This window comes from Coregonus lavaretus (assembly GCF_964263955.1).
Source record: "Coregonus lavaretus genome assembly, chromosome: 1".
Lineage (NCBI taxonomy): Eukaryota > Metazoa > Chordata > Actinopteri > Salmoniformes > Salmonidae > Coregonus > Coregonus lavaretus.
Genome location: NC_139988.1, coordinates 27070672 through 27091206, shown reverse-complemented (window position 1 = coordinate 27091206; position 20535 = coordinate 27070672). Strand labels below are relative to the sequence as shown.

The window sequence follows — 20535 nt, the reverse complement described above, 5'->3', positions numbered from 1 at the left end:
AGAGAGAGAGAGAGAGAGAGAGAGAGAGAGAGAGAGGAGAGAGAGAGAGAGAGAGAGAGAGAGAGAGAGAGAGAGAGAGAAGAGAGAGAGAGAGAGAGAGAGAGAGATCAGTAAGTCCAAATGACAGATGCACAGATGTTAGAAATTTCCCAGCTGATAAGAAGAAGTGGTACCAATACATATTATAGCACGGATGGCTTGATACTGTTCTAAGTTGTGTGTGAGTTCTAAGTTGTGTGTGAGTTCTAAGTTGTGTGTGAGTTCTAAGTTGTGTGTGAGTTCTAAGGTTTGTGTGTATGCCTCACCTGTAGCCGTCGAGGCAGGAGCAGGAGTATCCGTTGAGTTGGTTGACACACTGAGCTCCATTCTGACAGCGATTCTCCTCACAGTCATCATAGTCCACACTGCAGTCATCACCGACGTAGCCGGAGAACACACACACCTGCAAACACACACACAACGTTAGCATTAACGTTAGCCCACTGAGCTTAAGCCTAGGCATTAAGTATGGGTGCCAACACACATCTTCAAGTCACGCACGCACGTACGCGCACGCACGCACGCACGCACGCACGCACGCACGCACGCACACGACACACACGCGCACACACACACACACACACACACACACACACACACACACACACACACACACACACACACACACACACACACACACACACACACACACACACACACACACACACACACACACACACACACACACACACACACAACACACACAGGTTGACATTGTGTACTCACTGAGGTCCAGTAGAGCTGATGAGACAGGTAGACTGGTGTTGACACGGACTGAGACCTGGAGCACACACATCCTCCATCTCCTCACACATCTCCCCTGGAGAGAGAGAGATACATTTACATAGCAAGGTAAAGCAAAGGATGGAAAAGTCAACCATGATAGGCCCACTCAACAGTGATAGGCTGGTCTAGTGGAATATGTAAATGTCTTACCTGTGTAGTAAGGAGGACAGAGGCAGGTATAGTTGTTGACTCCATCTATACAGTTAGCTCCGTTTTCACAGTCGTTATCTTCACAGTCATCAATGTTGGTCTGGCAGGTAGGACCCTCAAAGCCAAGGGGACAGGTACAGCTGTATGCCCCCTCCTCCTCCTCGTTTAGTAGGCAGGTGCCCCCATTGGCACAGGGGTTACTGACACACGCGTTCAGAGCAGTTTCACAGCTCCTACCCTGCAGACACAGAGAAAAGAGCAGTGGTCACCAACCAACCCTGTTCCTGGAGAGCTACTGTGTCTGTGAACAAACTGATTACACTCATCAACACATCAAGTTAATGCGTGTCATTGAATTTCAAGTTAATTAATTTTCATGAATTGAATCAGGTGTGTTAAAGCCAGGCTGGGACAAAACCCTGCACATCCTGAAAACAGGCTTTAGAAGTGGAGAGGTCTTGTCACGAACATCAACAGCCACAAAGACGATAACTAAATAGGCCTAAGTAAGTGTTAGAGCTGGGCTGGAACAGAAGCATGCTCAGTCAGAAGGTAAAGGGTTAGTGTGAGATCTCACCTTGAATCCAGGAGGACAGCTGCACCTGTAAATCTCCACCAGATCACTGTGACAGATCCCCTGGTTGACACACGGACTGGACAGGCACGGGTTACACTTGGCCAGGACGTCACTGTCCACCTCACCTATACATGCACATTTTATTATTTTAGATGATGCTTACCTTTCCTGTTCATTTAGTTTTGAAGTATACAGTATAGCTGGATCTACACAAGAATTAGCATGGGACATGGACTGATGAAAACTGAAAAGCTGATAGATTTTTGAGAGAACCGCTAAGCCCTTCTCTGGTTCCTTATTAAACAAAATGAATTAATCCATCTTACCATGGCACTCAAACTTCTTGGCAGGGGTGGTGAGCAGCAGCTTGCCCTCCATGCTCGTCGGTCCGGCACAGCGGGCTATGCCAGGCTCCTTGTACCCCGTCTTCACCCAGTCAGACAGCCAACGTAGACGGCAGTCACAGTACAGGGGGTTGGCACCAATAGCCCTGAGGGAGAGGGGTCAGAAGTTAAGGGTAAGGACAGGTAAGGGTCAGTCAGAGGGTTGGCACCAATCAACTTGAGGAATCAATCAATCAATTAATCATGGCAGAAAGAAGGATGCGTTTTCAGAGTCTAATGAAGGCTGAGGTTCACTAGATGTAGTTGCTCTATCTGACCAGCAGGTGTCTCTCCTGTCCTTCAGATAACACAGAGAGCCACATTCTCAACTGTTACAGCACTGTACTTCTAGAAAGAGAAACAATATTTAATTAGGTTAAGGGTATGGTTAGGATTAGGGTTAAAGTTAGGGGTTTGATTAAGGTTAGGGTTAGTTAAGGTAAGGGTCAGTTATAGATGTTGGCTATTCAGGCTGTCAATCGGGCTGGTCAGAAAATTCCCCTTAGTCTTTCTCTTCTAGAAAGGACCAACAAGCTATGCCTCTGCTTCTTGAAAGGTTGTTTGCACAAAGGGGGGGGGGGGCATTTTAAAGTAGAGAAAGGAGAACAAATGTTGTTGAAGTGTCGATGCAAAGTGTAGACAAAGGAGGAGTTATTGAGTTGCTAAAAGGGAACTTAACACAACTAGTCATGGCTACTTCTGAATCGATGCTGTAAAAAACATGCATTCAGGCACAGTGACGCATAGTCACACACACACACACTGCCTGATCGATGCTGTTCCATTACCCAGAACCACAGGTTCATGTTTCAGGCCAGTTCAATAGCTGATATCTGACATCTGCTAACATGAAAGGCACTTGACTGTGGATCAATGAAGGCCAAAGACAAGGAACCCCCACAACTTTCTCTAGATCTTTTTTTTTTTTTTTTTACCTCCCTGCAATATCTCTCCTCTCTCTACCTAAGACAAGCCTCTAGACCTCTCTCCTCCTTCCTCTGTATTCTCCCCCTTTCTTCTCTTATCGTCCCTTGTATACCCCTCACATTCCTCTCTTCTTCTCTTCTCTTCACTGCACTCTCTTCTCTCCTCTCATTTCCTCTTCTCTCATCCCTCTCTCCTTCTCCATCCCTCTCTCTCCTTCTCCATCCCTCTCTCTCCTTCTCCATCCCTCTCTCTCCTTCTCCATCCCGCTCTCTCCTTCTCCATCCCTCTCTCTCCTTCTCCATCCCGCTCTCTCCTTCTCCATCCCTCTCTCTCCTTCTCCATCCCGCTCTCTCCTTCTCCATCCCTCTCTCTCCTTCTCCATCCCACTCTCTCCTTCTCTCATCCCTCTCTCTCCTTCTCCATCCCTCTCTCTCCTTCTCCATCCCGCTCTCTCCTTCTCCATCCCGCTCTCTCCTTCTCCATCCCCCTCTCTCCTTCTCTCATCCCTCTCTCTCCTTCTCCATCCCGCTCTCTCCTTCTCCATCCTGCTCTCTCCTTCTCCATCCCTCTCTCTCCTTCTCTCATCCCTCTCTCTCCTTCTCTCATCCCTCTCTCTCCTTCTCCATCCCTCTCTCTCCTTCTCTCATTCCTCTCTCTCCTTCTCATCCCTCTCTCTCCTCCCATCCCTCTCTCTCTCTCCTTCTCCATCCCTCTCTCTCCTTCTCCCATCCCTCTCTCCTCCCTTGCCCGCTGTGCTCCTGACATGGATAGGCCTATTGATTTACAGCTGATGGCTTTGACATGACAGACAACCTGGACCCCACTGGGAGTAAAGATCTGCTTCAACCTCACGTACAAACACACACAAACATACTGACAGACATGTCTAACCGGTGCCCCACACATCGACTCTGTACCGGTACCTCCTGTATATAGCCTCGCTACTGTTATTTTATTTTACTGCTGCTCTTTAATTATTTGCTATTTTTATTTTTTACTTATCCATTTTTTTCTTAAAACTGCATTGTTGGTTAAGGGCTTGTAAGCATTTCACTGTAAGGTCTACACCTGTTGTATTCGGCGCATGTGGCAAATACAATTTGATTTGATTTTGATTTGATTTGAATGCTACCACACACTCACACACACCCAAACACTCCCAAAACTCCCTTCAAAGCCCACAGACTGTGAAGAATGTTATTAAACCTACAAGGTGTTTGTCTGTGTGTGTTGTACATATGTGTGTGTGTTTGTTTTGGAGATGTCACATGGAAATGAGACAGTGGAAGGGTCTGTGTGTAGCATTACCACAGCTCTGTGACTGACCAGGGGAGTTTGGCAGATGTGAAGCCCACCAAACAGCTCTACTGACGGACTACTGTTAGCCACCATCCCCTGACACACACACTACCAGCCCAGACCACCTCTCTGTGTGTGAGTGTGTGTGTGTGTGTGTGTGTGTGTGTGTGTGTGTGTGTGCATGTACGTAAGTGCGTAAGTGTGTGTGTTTGCATGTGCTCATAAGTGCGTAAGTGTGTGTGTGCGTGTAAGTTCTGTGTGTGTGTGTGCGTAAGTGCGTACAGTTGAAGTCGGACGTTTACATACACCTTAGCCAAATACAGTTTCACAATTCCTGACATTTAATCCTAGTAAAAATTCCCTGTTTTAGGTCAGTTAGGATCACCACTTTATTTTAAGAATGTGAAATGTCAGAATAATAGTAGAGACAATGATTTATTTCACCTTTTATTTCTTTCATCACATTCCCAGTGGGTCAGAAGTTTACATACACTCAATTAGTATTTGGTAGCATTGCCTTTAAATTGTTTAACTTGGGTCAAACGTTTCGGGTAGCCTTCCACAAGCTTCCCACAATAAGTTGGGTGAATTTTGGCCCATTCCTCCTGACAGAGCTGGTGTAACTGACTCAGGTTTGTAGGCCTCCTTGCTCGCACACGCCTTTTCAGTTCTGCCCACAAATGTTCTATAGGATTGAGGTCAGGGCTTTGTGATGGCCACTCCAATACCTTAACTTTGCTGTCCTTAAGCCATTTTGCCACAACTTTGGAAGTATGCTTGGGGTCATTGTCCATTTGGAAGACCCATTTGCAACCAAGCTTTAACTTCCTGACTGATGTCTTGAGATGTTGCTTCAATATATCCACATAATTTTCCTTCCTCATGATGCCATCTATTTTGTGAAGTGCACCAGTCCCTCCTGCAGCAAAGCACCCCCACAGCATGATGCTGCCACCCCCATGCTTCACAGTTGGGATGGTGTTTTTCGGCTTGCAAGCCTACCCCTTTTTCCTCCAAACATAATGATGGTCATTATGGCCAAACAGTTCTATTTTTGTTTAATCAGACCAGAGGACATTTCTCCAAAAAGTACTATCTTTGTCCCCATGTGCAGTTGCAAACCGTAGTCTGGCTTTTTTATGGCGGTTTTGGAGCAGTGGCTTCTTCCTTGCTGAGCAGCCTTTCAGGTTATGTCGATATAGGACTCGTTTTACTGTGGATATAGATACTTTTGTACCTATTTCCTCCAGCATCTTCACAAGGTCCTTTGCTGTTGTTCTGGGATTGATTTGCACTTTTCGCACCAAAGTACGTTCATCTCTAGGACACAGAACGCGTCTCCTTCCTGAGCGGTATGACGGCTGCGTGGTCCCATGGTGTTTATACTTGCGTACTATTGTTTGTACAGATGAACGTGGTACCTTCAGGCATTTGGAAATTGCTCCTAAGGATGAACCAGACTTGTGGAGGTCTACAATTTATTTTCTGAGGTCTTGGCTGATTTCTTTTGATTTTCCCATGATGTCAAGCAAAGAGGCACTGAGTTTGAAGGTAGGCCTTGAAATACATCCACAGGTACACCTCCAATTGACTCAAATGATGTCAATTAACCTATCAGAAGCTTCTAAAGCCATGACATAATTTTCTGGAATTTTCCAAGCTGTTTAATGGCACAGTCAACTTAGTGTATGTAAACGTCTGACCCACTGGAATTGTGCTACAGTGAATTATAAGTGAAATAATCTGTCTGTAAATAATTGTTGGAAATATTACTTGTGTCATGCACAAAGTAGATGTCCTAACCGACTTGCCAAAACTATAGTTTGTTAATAAGAAATTTGTGGAGTGGTTGAAAAACGAGTTTTAATGACTCCAACCTAAGTGTATGTAAACTTCCGACTTCAACTGTAAGTGTGTGTGTGTGGTTAGTCTTCAGAAAGTGGGTGAAACAGTAAGGGACAATCAGATGGTAACAAACAAGATGGTTCTGTTTATATGTGATACCTTTTATTGATGCTGGTGTTGCTTTAGAAAAGTGTATTTGTTAATTGATTAATATTTGTGTGTGTACTTCTTTGTGTGTGTGAAAGGTGTATGCATGTGTGTATTGGTTTTACTAGTACCCATGTGTGTCTGTTTGAGTGTTTTGGGCATGCTCCTGTGTGTGTGTGTGTGTGTGTGTGTGTCTGTGTGTGTCTGTGCGTGTGCGCGTGCGCGTGCGTTTATGTGAGTTTACTCACAGGTGAGACAGAGAGGCCACGTCACTGAAGATGCCGTCAGGAAGCTCTGAGATTTCGTTGCCATGGAGAGACCTTAGAAATGACAGACAGAGTGGGAGGTGAGTAGGATTAAACAATGAACAATAAATAGTGAACTAGATCTGCTCACACTGTTCTGTTCAAACGGCCTAAATGTCAGATCAAATTTTGTCGAGATTTGTTCAGAAGATTCTGTAGACAGACAATGCAGGGTCCTTATGTTAGAGTTACAGTTGCAGTGGCACTGAAGTCTACAGGGAAAGAGGAGTGCATGGAGAGAGTGAAGAAGATTTTTTAGTAAACTAAAAAGTTAATCACAAACATGACGAACATGGAGTCAGAATTAGCTCCTGTGTGAATCAGCTAGCTACAGTTCTCTCTCTCTCTAATGACTGCAGCTTTACTGTCTGTTTCTCTGCAGCAGGTCTGGGCAGGGGAAAGGTTGGCTCTATGGCTGCTATGTGGGGCTCAGGGCTGGCTGGCAGAGACAGACATAGGGCTGCAGTGGAATCCAGAGTGGCTGGTGTTGGGTTACTGAACTGAGTACTGAGCAGAGTGCCTAGGCTGTGATTACCAGACGGGGTGGTAGGGTTCTGACAGCTAAAGGGGGGCAGTGAGGGAAGATGAGGGGGGTCTGTGAGTGAGGAAAGGGGGAGTTAGGAGTTGTGAACAGTTCTTAGTCACTGTTCTAGCCGGCTACTACCCGGTATTCTACCCTGCACCAGAGAGACTGCTGCCCTATGTACATAGAGTCATTGAACACTGGTCACTTTTAATAATGTTTACATACTGTTTCATCCACTTTATATGTACACTGAGTGCACAAAACATTAAGACATCCTAATATTGAGTTGAAGTGGAATTAATAAGTGACATCAATAAGGGATCATAGCTTTCACCTGGATTCACCTGGTCAGTCAATGTCATGGAAATATGTTTTGTATACTCGGTGTATATAATGTATTCTAGTCATGGCTAATCCTATATATATGTATATATATATATATATATATATATATATATATATATAAAAAAAATTCTGGATTATGTGTATATATATATATTTTTTTTATTATTGCTGTTAGAAACAGTGCAGTAATAACATTTTGCTGCACCTGCTATAACATCTGCAAATCTGTGTACGTGATCAATAAACTTTGATTTGATTTGGATTTGATTTGGTGTCTGGGGTTGGGATGAGGGGCAGAAGGGGGTCTGTCAGAGTCCTAGTGCTAGGGCTGCTTCCTTCCTCGTCTTTCAATGAGGGTATTGGGTGACGAGCCACTGGGCTAACCGATATATATAGACACACACGCACGCACGCACGCACGCATGCCGCACGCACGCACGCACACACGCACACACACACACACACACACACACAAACACACAAGGCTTAATATGAAAAAAATATATGTATGCACTCACTAACTGTAAGTCGCTCTTAATAAGAGCGTCTGCTAAATGACTAAAATGTAAAATGTTAATGGCAGTAAACACCGGGCTTTAATGGCATTACATTAATATGTCTGTCCTATTTTGTCAGGTCATTAGCAACAGTCTCAGTCTCTTTGGCTGAAGACCAGATATCTGCTTCTAATACTCTACTGACCAAACTATTACTATACCTTCCTGTTCAGTACAGATGTGCTATCTTAATTTGATCACTCTGTTGTTGAAGCCAATTTTCCTGAGTGGCACAAAATGCAAATTGTAGTGTATTCACCTTTTTAAAAGACTTCTAATGTTTGTAATTTCCACTTTAAAATGGCAGACTTGATTTATTCCAGCTCTGTACCCTCCGACCCAATAATGTATCCACTCCTACGCTATAGCCCCTGCTGACTGAACACGTATACCCCTAACCAAGGCAGCGGGTTAGGGGTGAGGGTATGGGCAGGAGAAAGATTTACAGTGGGCAGTTGGCCAGTAGCACTGTCTCAGAGAGAGAGAGAGAGATGAGAGGGGAGGAGAGGAGCCAGGGAGTCTCTGTTAGAGAAACATGATCTTTACTAACACACCGGCACACAGCGCTCTCCCAGCCTTCTCTTTTTATGACACGTCTCTTCCTTTAACTCTCTGTCTCTACATTTATTTCTCTTTCTCTCTGTCTTTGACTGTCTTTCTTTCTAAAACCTTTGTTGATTGGGCCGCAGTTTTGAAGTCTCTCTTTCATTTTCTCTCAATTTCTCTTTCTCACCCCATACTTCTTGGCCACACACTGGCGCTGTCTTGACACACTCCCTTCACACCTAATACCCAACACACACACACACACACACACACACACACACACACACACACCTAATACCCAGCAGGCCAATTATCAGCTTATTAATCCTCAACCAAAACCACAATAATCATCACACACACAGGCACAGACACACACGCATATACACACACACACACACACACACACATACGCACACACACACATCCCAAACCACATCCATGCCAGACCCTTAGCCTGTTTGAAGCTGTGTGCGCTAATGATTCCTAAATGTTTTTACTAGTCTGTAAAGCCGAAGGGGTGTGTGTGTGTGTGTGTGTGTGTGTGTGTGTGTGTGTGTTATAATTAAACTTTTGGCACCTCAGTGTGCTTTCTGTGAAGGGCAGACTAAAACCTGCCAACTTTGAACTCTGAACCCCTTTTAGAGTCTTACAGTTAAAACTATTAAACGTCTCGCCTTCAGAGCCTCTCTATCTCTCCTCCCTTTCAGAAAAGAAAGAGCGAGGTACCAATTGACATTTTATAGGAGGGATTTGATTGATCAGACCAGCAGTAAAGACATCAAAGTTTTCTGTTTCATTTCTGACTCCTGTTCAACTGAGACAATAGGGTGGTCCTAGACAGAGAGGAGGGGTGTGTGTGTGTGTTCGTGTGTGTGTGAGGGGGCGTCTGCATACTAACATAGGGTATAAGTTACAAATGAAGCAGACTTATATGGCGCGTGAGTGAAATGTACCAGGAGTCGCGGCCGTATAGCTTCATTAAGATCAAAGCCAGCGGCTGGGAGCTGAAATACAGTATGAACTAATGATCATTCAGCTGCACTGTGATTCTGCTGGTAAAAACAGGACCAAGGCTTTGTGTTTCCTAATGATCATGAAGGCTGAGTCTTATTCTGCAGTAAAAAGCAGCTTTGTGTAGTTCTTTGTTGTGAGCAGTGAAAGACTGCCTGGTAAAACACTTGGAAGTCTGACAAGTCTGCTGCTGAACTGCAATAGCATGATAAGTAACCCTGAGGCTTGAAGACTTGCGTTAGCTCCCTGATAAGTAACCTTGGCTTGAGTCTTGAAGACATGCGTTATCTTCCTGATAAGTAACCTTGGTTTGATGCTTGAAGCCTTGCGTTAGCTCCCTGATAACAACCTTGGCTTGAGGCTTGAAGACTTGCGTTAGCTCCCTGATAACAACCTTGGCTTGAGGCTTGAAGACTTGCATTAGCTCCCTGAGCTAAAGGCTTCAGCTAAAAGTGCTAACAGGGCTAAGTCTTCTGTTGTAAATAAGATTCCAGCTCACACACTCCATTGCATACAGCCCATAATACTAACCTCTCCATCTGTCTCTCACTCGCTCGCGCTCTCTCTCGCTCTCTCTCCATTGAGCCGTTGTACGCTCTCTCTCTCTCTCTCTCTCGCTCTCTATGTCTCTCTCTCCATTGAGACGTTGTACACAGCAGATGGCTTTTTAGCTTCCCCAAATTAATAGAGAGGAACAGTGACAACTTGGACTAGGCTTCACTGTTTCCCATCTCTCCCTTTGTCTCTCTTACCCCACATCTCTCTCTCCCTCCCTCTCTTCTCTCCCTCTATCCATCGAGCCAGACATATTTTGGCCAGGTCTCTCCTCTGTCTCTCTCTCCCATAACGTTACTGTTTTTCAATTACAGTTGGAGTAAATGAGTGACTGGATCGTTGGCAGCAGAGCAGACTTGCATCATCCCTCGGTCCGTTCCATGTACAGTCATTTAGGCAAAATGTTTGCAGACGCGCTGATCCAAAGCTTACTACCATCAGTGAAACCTCATGTATTAGTAATATAGCATTTTGAAATGGATGATACATTCGTGCTTTTTATTTTACAAACATGTTTAATGTTTTTTGCCAGCCTGATCACCAAAACTTCATCAACCGTCTTTCACTGCCATGTAGAAAGTACAGGGAAATACTTTAATATGTGTGTTTGTAGGATAAGAGGTGTTAGGGCTGGACTGGACTGGACTGGGCGGTGTATGTCTTCTGAGATGTCCTAGCTGTTTATAGTGTCCAGAACAGCTTCACTGGAGTCACTCTACCATTCTCAACATCTGCTCTGTCCTCTACAACTATACAGCCTCGCCAACACACACACACACACACACACACCCACACACACAGGCATGCACACACACACACACACACACACACACACACACACACACACAGGCATGCACACAGAGACAGGATAGGAAAAGGCACTCACAGCAGTCGAAGGGAGCGTAGTCCACCAAAGGCCAGACTGGGGATGCAGCGCAGAGAGTTGTAACTCAGGATCCTGGAATGAGTAAGAAACAGTGATTATACAGTAACAGCAATCTCTCATGTTAAAACAGATCCTGGAAAACGAAAGAGTTGTGATTTTGTGTTCAATGCTCTCATAGTGGATAGGTGGACAGGTGGACCGATCAGTGCTTACAGTGTGGTGAGCTGACTCATGTTGGAGAATGAAGAGTTGGTTAGAGAGTTGATCTTGTTGTTACTCAGGTCTCTGGAAGAGAACAGAACACACTGTTAAATCACACACTGACAAATAACACCAGGTAAGTATAAAAGTTGGTCAGGAAGACACACTCACACTAACTGGAGGTATTTGAAGGTAGACAGTTCCTTTGGCACCACGCTGAACTGGTTCCCGTCTAGATACCTGTGGAGAGACAGACAGACATTCAGAGTTTAATACTTGTGTGAAATGCCAGCATTCAGAGCTCAGCCTCACTACCTATCTCCCCCTCCCTCACCACTCCTCCACCCACACCCCTCACTACCTATCTCCCCCTCCCTCACCACTCCTCCACCCACACCCCTCTCTACCTATCTCCCCCTCCCTCACCACTCCTCCACCCACACCCCTCACTACCTATCTCCCCTCCCTCACCACTCCTCCACCCACACCCCTCTCTACCTATCTCCCCCTCCCTCACCACTCCTCCACCCACACCCCTCACTACCTATCTCCCCCTCCCTCACCACTCCTCCACCCACACCCCTCACTACCTATCTCCCCCTCCCTTACCACTCCTCCACCCACACCCCTCACTACCTATCTTCCCCTCCCTCACCACTCCTCCACCCACACCCCTCACTACCTATCTCCCCCTCCCTCACCACTCCTCCACCCACACCCCTCACTACCTATCTCCCCCTCCCTCACCACTCCTCCACCCACACCCCTCACTACCTATCCCCCCCCTCACCACTCCTCCACCCACACCCCTCTCTACCTATCTCCCCCTCCCTCACCACTCCTCCACCCACACCCCTCACTACCTATCTCCCCCTCCCTCACCACTCCTCCACCCACACCCCTCTCTAACTATCTCCCCCTCCCTCACCACTCCTCCACCCACACCCCTCACTACCTATCTCCCTCTCCCTCACCACTCCTCCACCCATATCCCTCACTACCTATCTCCCCTCCCTCACCACTCCTCCACCCACACCCCTCTCTACCTATCTTCCCCTCCCTCACAACTCCTCCACCCACACCCCTCTCTAACTATCTCCCCTCCCTCACCACTCCTCCACCCACACCCCTCACTACCTATCTCCCCTCCCTCACCACTCCTCCACCCACACCCCTCTCTACCTATCTTCCCCTCCCTCACAACTCTTCCACCCACACCCCTCTCTAACTATCTTCCCCTCCCTCACCACTCCTCCACCCACACCCCTCACTACCTATCTCCCCCTCCCTCACCACTCCTCCACCCATATCCCTCACTACCTATCTCCCCTCCCTCACCACTCCTCCACCCACACCCCTCACTACCTATCGCCCCTCCCTCACCACTCCTCCACCCACACCCCTCTCTACCTATCTTCCCCTCCCTCACAACTCTTCCACCCACACCCCTCTCTAACTATCTTCCCCTCCCTCACCACTCCTCCACCCACACCCCTCACTACCTATCTCCCCCTACCTCACCACTCCTCCACCCACACCCCTCTCTACCTATCTCCCCCTCCCTCACCACTCCTCCACCCACACCCCTCACTACCTATCTCCCCCTCCCTCACCACTCCTCCACCCACACCCCTCTCTACCTATCTCCCCCTCCCTCACCACTCCTCCACCCACACCCCTCACTACCTATCTCCCCCTCCCTCACCACTCCTCCACCCACACCCCTCACTACCTATCTCCCCCTCCCTCACCACTCCTCCACCCACACCCCTCTCTAACTATCTCCCCCTCCCTCACCACTCCTCCACCCACACCCCTCTCTACCTATCTCCCCCTCCCTCACCACTCCTCCACCCACACCCCTCACTACCTATCTCCCCCTCCCTCTGCTGTCAAAGGGAAAAGAGTGTAACTACCATGGACACCCTCCCACCCCCCACATCAAATCTCTACTGGAACATTGAGGTCTTCTGCTATTGTTCTATGCTGCCCTGAGGGATGAGAGGCCTAGGGTTACGGAGGTGAAGGTGATGGGGTAATGACAGTGTGTGTGAGTGTTGAGAGGTGGGGTAAGGTGGGGGCAGAGAGGGCATAGAGATGGGGTAATAACGGTGGAGCGTTATATGGCTAAAGACTGTGTGTTTGTGTGTGTATGTGTGTGTGTGTGTGTGTGTGTGTGTGTGTGTGTGCAGGGGTTACAGTAGTTTCAGTAATGATAGTGTTGGAGCAGCACACTCTACGGATGAACAGATGAAAGCATGGGACACCTGGTCACACCTACTACGACAATAACAGCCTGTGCGTGTGTGTGTGTGTGTGTGTGTGTGTGTGTGTGTGTGTGTGTGTGTGTGTGTGTGTGTGTGTGTGTGTGTGTGTGCGTGCGTGCGTGCGCGTGTGTGTGTGTGTGTGTGTATCCTGCGGAGAAGTGGAGGAAGTTCAGACCCATCCCAACAAAACCTTCTCATTAAAATGTCCTCTTGCTGCTGGGGACCACACACACACGCACACGCGCACACACTCACAGTCCTTGGGCCTCATAGCGAGAGTGACATCAGTGTTAGGCCTGGGGGCCTCTGGGAGCAGAGAGGAATGTCTGAGAGAACAACTCCAACGTTTTCCTCTCTTTCTATCTCGCTCTCTCTCTTTCTGCCTGTCTCTCTCTCTCTTTCTGCCTGTCTCTCTCTCTTTCTGCCTGTCTCTCTCTCTTTCTGCCTGTCTCTTTCTCTTTCTGCCTGTCTCTCTCTCTCTTTCTGCCTGTCTCTCTCTCTCTTTCTGCCTGTCTCTCTCTCTCTTTCTGCCTGTCTCTCTCTCTCTTTCTGCCTGTCTCTCTCTCTCTTTCTGCCTGTCTCTCTCTCTCTTTCTGCCTGTCTCTCTCTTTCTGCGTTGACTACATTGCTACAATCTGCTCATGTCCATAAAGTTCAACCTGATTTCATTGAAATGTTTGATGTTCTGCGGAGGAACTCACAGTTCGGTGATGTTTCTGGGGATGCCTTTGGGCAGTGCACGGAGGTGTTTGTTACTGCAGCGTACCACGGTCTCCAGACAAGTACACTCACTGGGACACTGAGGCCTGGGCACACAGCTCGTCTCCTCCACACCTGGAGAGAGAGGGAGAGAGAGAGATGGAGAAGGGGGGAGAAGGCGGCAGGGGTGATTATTCAAATGGCTTTGAGTGACACACTTAAACACAGAGACATACAATTATCACTAACAATTTATCAAAGTCTAAGAACAAAACAGATTGGGCGAGGAACACAGATAGAGAGATGGGGGTGGGAAAGGGGGGAGATAAGGAGGGACAGGGGTGTGAGGAAGAGCGATATGAGGGGGAAGGGGAGGTAGAGAGGGGGAGAGGGAGGGGTTGAGAGATGGACACAGATGAAGTGAAAAACACCATAGTTGCATTTAAATGTGAACAAAAGATAATTGCAGACAGAGGAGTGAGAGATGAGGAGAAGAAGAAAATGTGGAGAGGAGAGCATCCACTTGTCAGACTAACGTGATATCGATCAGAGAGGAAAAGAGAGGATAGATAGATAGATAGAGAGAGAGAGAGAGCGAGAGAGAGAGAGAGAGAGAGAGAGAGAGAGAGAGAGAGAGAGAGAGAGAGAGAACAGAGGAAAAGAGAGGATAGATTGAGAGAACAGAAGAAAGCTGGAGAGACAAAGACAGAGCTAGCATTAATTCTCAGCAGCAAGCAGCTTCACTGGTCAATACAGCCAACAGCTCAATACCACCACTCAGCCAGCATCGACCACAGGCTTAGGTACTGCTAAGTGTGTGTGTGTGTGTGTCATAAGCATCGATCAGAAGCCTAGGTACTGCTGAGTGTGAAATCAGTTGGTAAACAAAATAACAAAATACTTTTACAAAGACAGTCGATTACCTTGAGTCACATTCAAGCACCTTTTGACTTTGAAAGAAAGAGGAGTGAGATATTGGGGCAGAATGTTCTATCAGTCCAGTCCCAGCTGGTTAATTTACCTCCCACACAATGGTGGACATCAATAAGTAATTACCTTTATCTTAAAGGGACAGTACATGGCAAAAATAAAAAAAACTTGAAGAGGTTGGCATGAGCCGAACTCGTAACCCCCCATGAAAGCAGAACTGTGTGCTAGAGTGTGTGTGTGTGTTGACCGTAACTCACCCTCTTCACAGCGGAAGTCAGGCAGTGCCACGTCCTGTAGTGGGATCTCCTTGAGGAAGGCAGGGCGCTGGCATCGTGGGTTGCCCGTGACGATCTTCCTGCTTCTCAGCCAATCACCAAGCCAGGCCAGACGACAGTCACAGTTGAAGGAGTTAGCAAGGAGGTTACTGATGACAGAGAGAGAGAGAGAGAGAGAGAGAGAGAGAGAGAGAGAGAGAAGAGAGAGAGAGAGAGAGAGAGAGAGAGAGAGAGAGATAGAGAGAGAGACAGAGTGTGTGTGTCAGTACCAGACTTAATAATTACACCAATTATGCTTTAACCTGCAGTGTGTGTATGTGTGTGTGTGTGTGTGTGTGTGTCTTACAGTGTAGACAGTGTCTGCAGGGTATCGAAGGCTCCAGGGGTGATGGTAGTTAGCTGGTTGTCATAGAGAGACAGCAGGCGTACGTTGTACAGGCCAGTGAAGCTGTTGTTATGGATACAGCTGATCTTGTTGTTCCTCAACATTCTGGAATAGAGAGAACAGCTTAAGTGACATATACCAGTGTGAATAGATATGAAGTGTACTGAAATATTTCGCGTGTGTTAGTACATGGATAGTCTCACGAGTGTGGAGTCCCACGAGTCTGGCAAGCAAGAATTGTACATTAAGTGTCTGTGCATGTATGTTCTCATACATGTATGCATGAGTGTGTGTGCCTACGTGTGTGCATGCATGTGCTCATGTTCGTGTCTGTTTGTGTCACTGGGTATGTGTGTGTGTGTGTGTGTGTGTGTGTGTGTGTTACTCACAGCATGCGTAGTCCCTCCAGTCCCTTGAACATTCCACTGCGGACAGAGTCCAGCTGATTGGCGGTGAGGTGGAGCTCGTTGACTGACCCCGCCCCCTCGAACACCCCATCTTCGATCTCTGTAATCTTATTGTTGCTAAGGTTACTGGAAGAAATAAATTAAAGTGATTAAAAATACTTTTAGTGAACTTTTTAACTTTTTCTGGAAGCAGCAGTGAGCCATTTCTTTGACTAAGTAAATAAGATACCATAGCCATAACATAAACCCCAACTTACATCTTTTTGAGCTGGGAGAGGGCCTTGAAGACTCCTACAGCCTCCAGTGTACTGATGTCATTGTTGTTCAGACGACTGGGAAGAGCGATAGGAGAAAACAGAACATGGTTAGAATGAAGCAGAAACATCAACATAGCGGCGAATCCTGAAGAGGATTCAAACATTTGCAGAGATAAACCATTGATATAAATGCGTGATTAATATGGTGCAGATGTCTTACAGTCAAGTGTCAGGGAGGCGTGTATGTGCATGTGTGTGTGTGTTGGTGTGTGTGTGTTCTTACAGTTCAGTGGTAGAGGAAGGGATGTGTTCTGGTATCTTATTGAGGCGTAGGTTGGAGCAGTCCACCACGTTGGACTCACAGCGACATTTAGGAGGACAGACTGGATCACTGTTACACTCATTATTCAGACGGACGTCCTCGGTGCCTGAAGACACATAACACACAACTTTTTTTTAAAACAACTCTGTACCTGAAAGACAAAAAACACACGCCCAACTGGTATAAAAAACTCACACAAACACAACACATAGAGCCGTCCTTCCAACTCTGTGCCACACAGGCCTACGCCTACTATGGCCTTAGGAAATCACTCTATAGGGCCGGCCACATCTAGGATCATGAACCTAAACACCTTAGAGTTCAGACGGACCAGTAGTGTTTGCTGGCTGAGTGTACTTAGCACCTCTGAACAGAGTGCCAGCCGTAATTTGCAAACCGAGTGCGCACCGATTTTACATGTAGAATCACGTGAAAATGTCAGCAGCCAGACGTCTACAGCGGGTGGTCCCTAAAACACCGTGCGCTGAACGATTGGCAGATGAACGCTAGATCCACATTCGGTGCGATGTGGGAAAGCCTTTAAAGATCAGCTCTCGCCTGGCCTACCACGACCCTAAAGGTTGGCACGTACTACCAGATGAGAGATGGGTAGTGGGAGGGAGAGAGGAGAAAGGAAAGAGGAGTGAAGGAGGGATGGAGAGCGAGAGAGGCCAAGAGGGAGAGAGCGGGGGAAACGGAAGGAAGAGATGAGTACTATTTTAGAGATGTGACCTAGTGGGAGCAGTGGTGTGAAAAGAACAGCAGGTCCTTAAAATGCAGACCAGAGGGAGATGGAGATATTAGGAGAGATGGAGATGGAGAGAGGTGGGGAGAGGTGGGGAGAGGCGGGGAGAGGCGGGAGAGAAGGGTGAGATGTCAGAGAGGATTTGGGCAGTCTAGCAGAGAGGACCCTAGAGTACAGGCCAGGGAGGAAGTGAAGTGTTTAAAGGAGAGGGAGAGATGGAGAAAGAGAGAGAGAGTGGGATGAGAGATGGAAGGGAAGGAAGACAGGTGGGAAAGGAGGGGAGTGGCTGCGGCGCATGGGAAGATGAGTGTGATGAATATGAGAGGTGAAGGCAATGGAGAGTACGTGGGAGAGGCGGAGGGAGGGATAGAGGATTCAGGAACGACGTCAGAGGGGTGTGCACTTCTACTTCCTATTTTTTTCCCTCGCTCCTCTCCCTCTCCCCTCTCTCCTCTCCCCTCTCCCTCTCTCTCTCTCTCTCCTCTCCCTCTCTCCTCTCCCTCTCTCCCTCTCTCCTCTCCCTCTCTCCTCTCCCTCTCTCCCTGTCTCCTCTCCCTCTCTCCTCTCCCTCTCTCCTCTCCCTCTCTCCTCTCTCCTCTCCCCTCTCTCCTCTCTGTCTATGAATAGAGGTGTATGTACCAGAGAGCCTGGAGCCGCTTACATCACAACTACTCAATAATGGAGAGGCACTAGCAGCCACTCAATGTGTGTGTGTCTGTCTGTGTGTGTGTGTCTCACTCAGAGAGGATGGCTCAGTGTTCTTTTGTTAGTTAGTGTTCTGTGTCCTGTGTTCCATAGCGCTCGCTCGCACGCTCAGCCCAACCCCTAAGTGAAGTTTAGGGATGATGTCATCGTGCCACTGTAAAGAGTAGAGCACCCAGAGCCACAGACAGACAGAGGCTGGAAAGTGGAGACGTCATAGAACGTCAAAAATTCAACATTGCTGGAGACACCTTGCCGTTCTGGAGACCATCACGCTTGCTAGCAAATAGATTTGCCATGTCTAATTAGTGATAAATAAGTTAATTGTTTATCTCATAGTTAGCCAAGATGCTTAACTAGCCAGCGAAAACGGTTTACAGTTCGTTAGCAATCACTTCTACACTATTTTGCTAGCTACGGTAGCGCTGCCGTGTCAATAATAACCAAAAATGACGAGTGTCTCCAATTTTACCATTGTGATGCGCATCCATGCATATCCACTTCCTATGCGTGAAGTCAAGTAACGTCCTCTCCTCATTTCCTTTCCTTCATCTCAATATACTAAAGTAGCTTCCTCTCCTCATTTCCTTTCCTTCATTTCAATATACTAAAGTAGCTTCCTCTCCTCATCTCCTTTCCTTCATCTCAGTAGACTAAAGTAGCTTCCTCTCCTCATCTCCTTTCCTTCATCTCAATTGACTAAAGTAACTTCCTCTCCTCATCTCCTTTCCTTCATCTCAGTAGACTAAAGTAGATTCCTCTCCTCATCTCCTTTCCTTCATCTCAATAGACTAAAGTAGCTTTCTCTCCTCATCTCCTTTCCTTCATCTCAATATACTAAAGTAGCTTCCTCTCCTCATTTCCTTTCCTTCATTTCAATATACTAAAGTAGCTTCCTCTCCTCATCTCCTTTCCTTCATCTCAGTAGACTAAAGTAGCTTCCTCTCCTCATTTCCTTTCCTTCATTTCAATATACTAAAGTAGCTTCCTCTCCTCATCTCCTTTCCTTCATCTCAGTAGACTAAAGTAGCTTCCTCTCCTCATCTCCTTTCCTTCATCTCAATTGACTAAAGTAACTTCCTCTCCTCATCTCCTTTCCTTCATCTCAGTAGACTAAAGTAGATTCCTCTCCTCATCTCCTTTCCTTCATCTCAATAGACTAAAGTAGCTTTCTCTCCTTATCTCCTTTCCTTCATCTCAATATACTAAAGTAGCTTCCTCTCCTCATTTCCTTTCCTTCATTTCAATATACTAAAGTAGCTTCCTCTCCTCATCTCCTTTCCTTCATCTCAGTAGACTAAAGTAGCTTCCTCTCCTCATCTCCTTTCCTTCATCTCAATTGACTAAAGTAACTTCCTCTCCTCATCTCCTTTCCTTCATCTCAGTAGACTAAAGTAGATTCCTCTCCTCATCTCCTTTCCTTCATCTCAATAGACTAAAGTAGCTTTCTCTCCTCATCTCCTTTCCTTCATCTCAATAGACTAAAGTAGCTTCCTCTCCTCATCTCCTTTACTTCATCTCAATAGACTAAAGTAGCTTTCTCTCCTCATCTCCTTTCCTTCATCTCAATAGACTAAAGTAGATTTCTCTCCTCATCTCCTTTCCTTCATCTCAATAGACTAAAGTAGCTTCCTCTCCTCATCTCCTTTCCTTCATCTCAATAGACTAAAGTAGCTTTCACTCCTCATCTCCTTTCCTTCACCTCAATAGACTAAAGTAGCTTTCTCTCCTCATCTCCTTTCCTTCATCTCAGTAGACTAAAGTAGCTTCCTCTCCTCATCTCCTTTCCTTCATCTCAATAGACTAAAGTAGCTTTCACTCCTCATCTCCTTTCCTTCACCTCAATAGACTAATGTAGATTTCTCTCCTCATCTCCTTTCCTTCATCTCAATAGACTAAAGTAGATTTCTCTCCTCATCTCCTTTCCTTCATCTCAGTAGACTAAAGTAGCTTTCTCTCCTCATCTCCTTTCCTTCATCTCAATAGACTAAAGTAGCTTCCTCTCCTCATCTCCTTTCCTTCATCTTAATAGACTAAAGTAGCTTCTTCTCCTCATCTCCTTTCCTTCATCTCAATAGACTAAAGTAGATTTCTCTCCACAGCTCCTGAGGCTGTCTGAGTTGGAGCAGGTGTGACTCAGACATGTTGTTCCATGTTAGTCATTCTATGTTCTGCTTCTACAATACAGACTGCCTTACTTGTCTCTTTTGGACTCTGAGACAAACAGCTCAGACAGACAGGAAACCTTGTACTGATGATGAGTGAAGTCTAATGATGCTCATTACAGAGCGAAGTGGACAAACGGAAGAAAATGTCATTTCCTGCTACACAGGAAACAATGAAAGTTTCAGGACGTTCTTTGATCCAGCAGAGTAACTTAACTTTCATTGAGACAAGAGGAGTGACAGAGAGAGAGATAGAGGGGGAGGGGGAGCAAGAGAGAGAGAGAGAGAGAGAGAGA

The 20535-nt window shown here is 46.6% G+C and overlaps 1 protein-coding gene across 1 annotated transcript in view; it reads right to left on the bottom strand.

The window, feature by feature from the left end:
* LOC311132918 (slit homolog 1 protein-like) overlaps window positions 1–20535 on the bottom strand; it is a gene marked incomplete at its 5' end in the record, with an annotated part of 150045 nt that overhangs the window by 9966 nt on the left and 119544 nt on the right. The window contains 11 exons of the mRNA XM_084166303.1: window positions 6402–6473; window positions 10885–10956; window positions 11098–11169; window positions 11257–11325; window positions 14054–14186; window positions 15239–15405; window positions 15603–15746; window positions 16031–16174; window positions 16306–16380; window positions 16589–16733; window positions 16779–16804. Of these exons, the coding sequence (XP_084022429.1) occupies window positions 6402–6473; window positions 10885–10956; window positions 11098–11169; window positions 11257–11325; window positions 14054–14186; window positions 15239–15405; window positions 15603–15746; window positions 16031–16174; window positions 16306–16380; window positions 16589–16733; window positions 16779–16804 (1119 nt within the window). The remainder of the gene's footprint in view (window positions 1–6401; window positions 6474–10884; window positions 10957–11097; window positions 11170–11256; window positions 11326–14053; window positions 14187–15238; window positions 15406–15602; window positions 15747–16030; window positions 16175–16305; window positions 16381–16588; window positions 16734–16778; window positions 16805–20535) is intronic.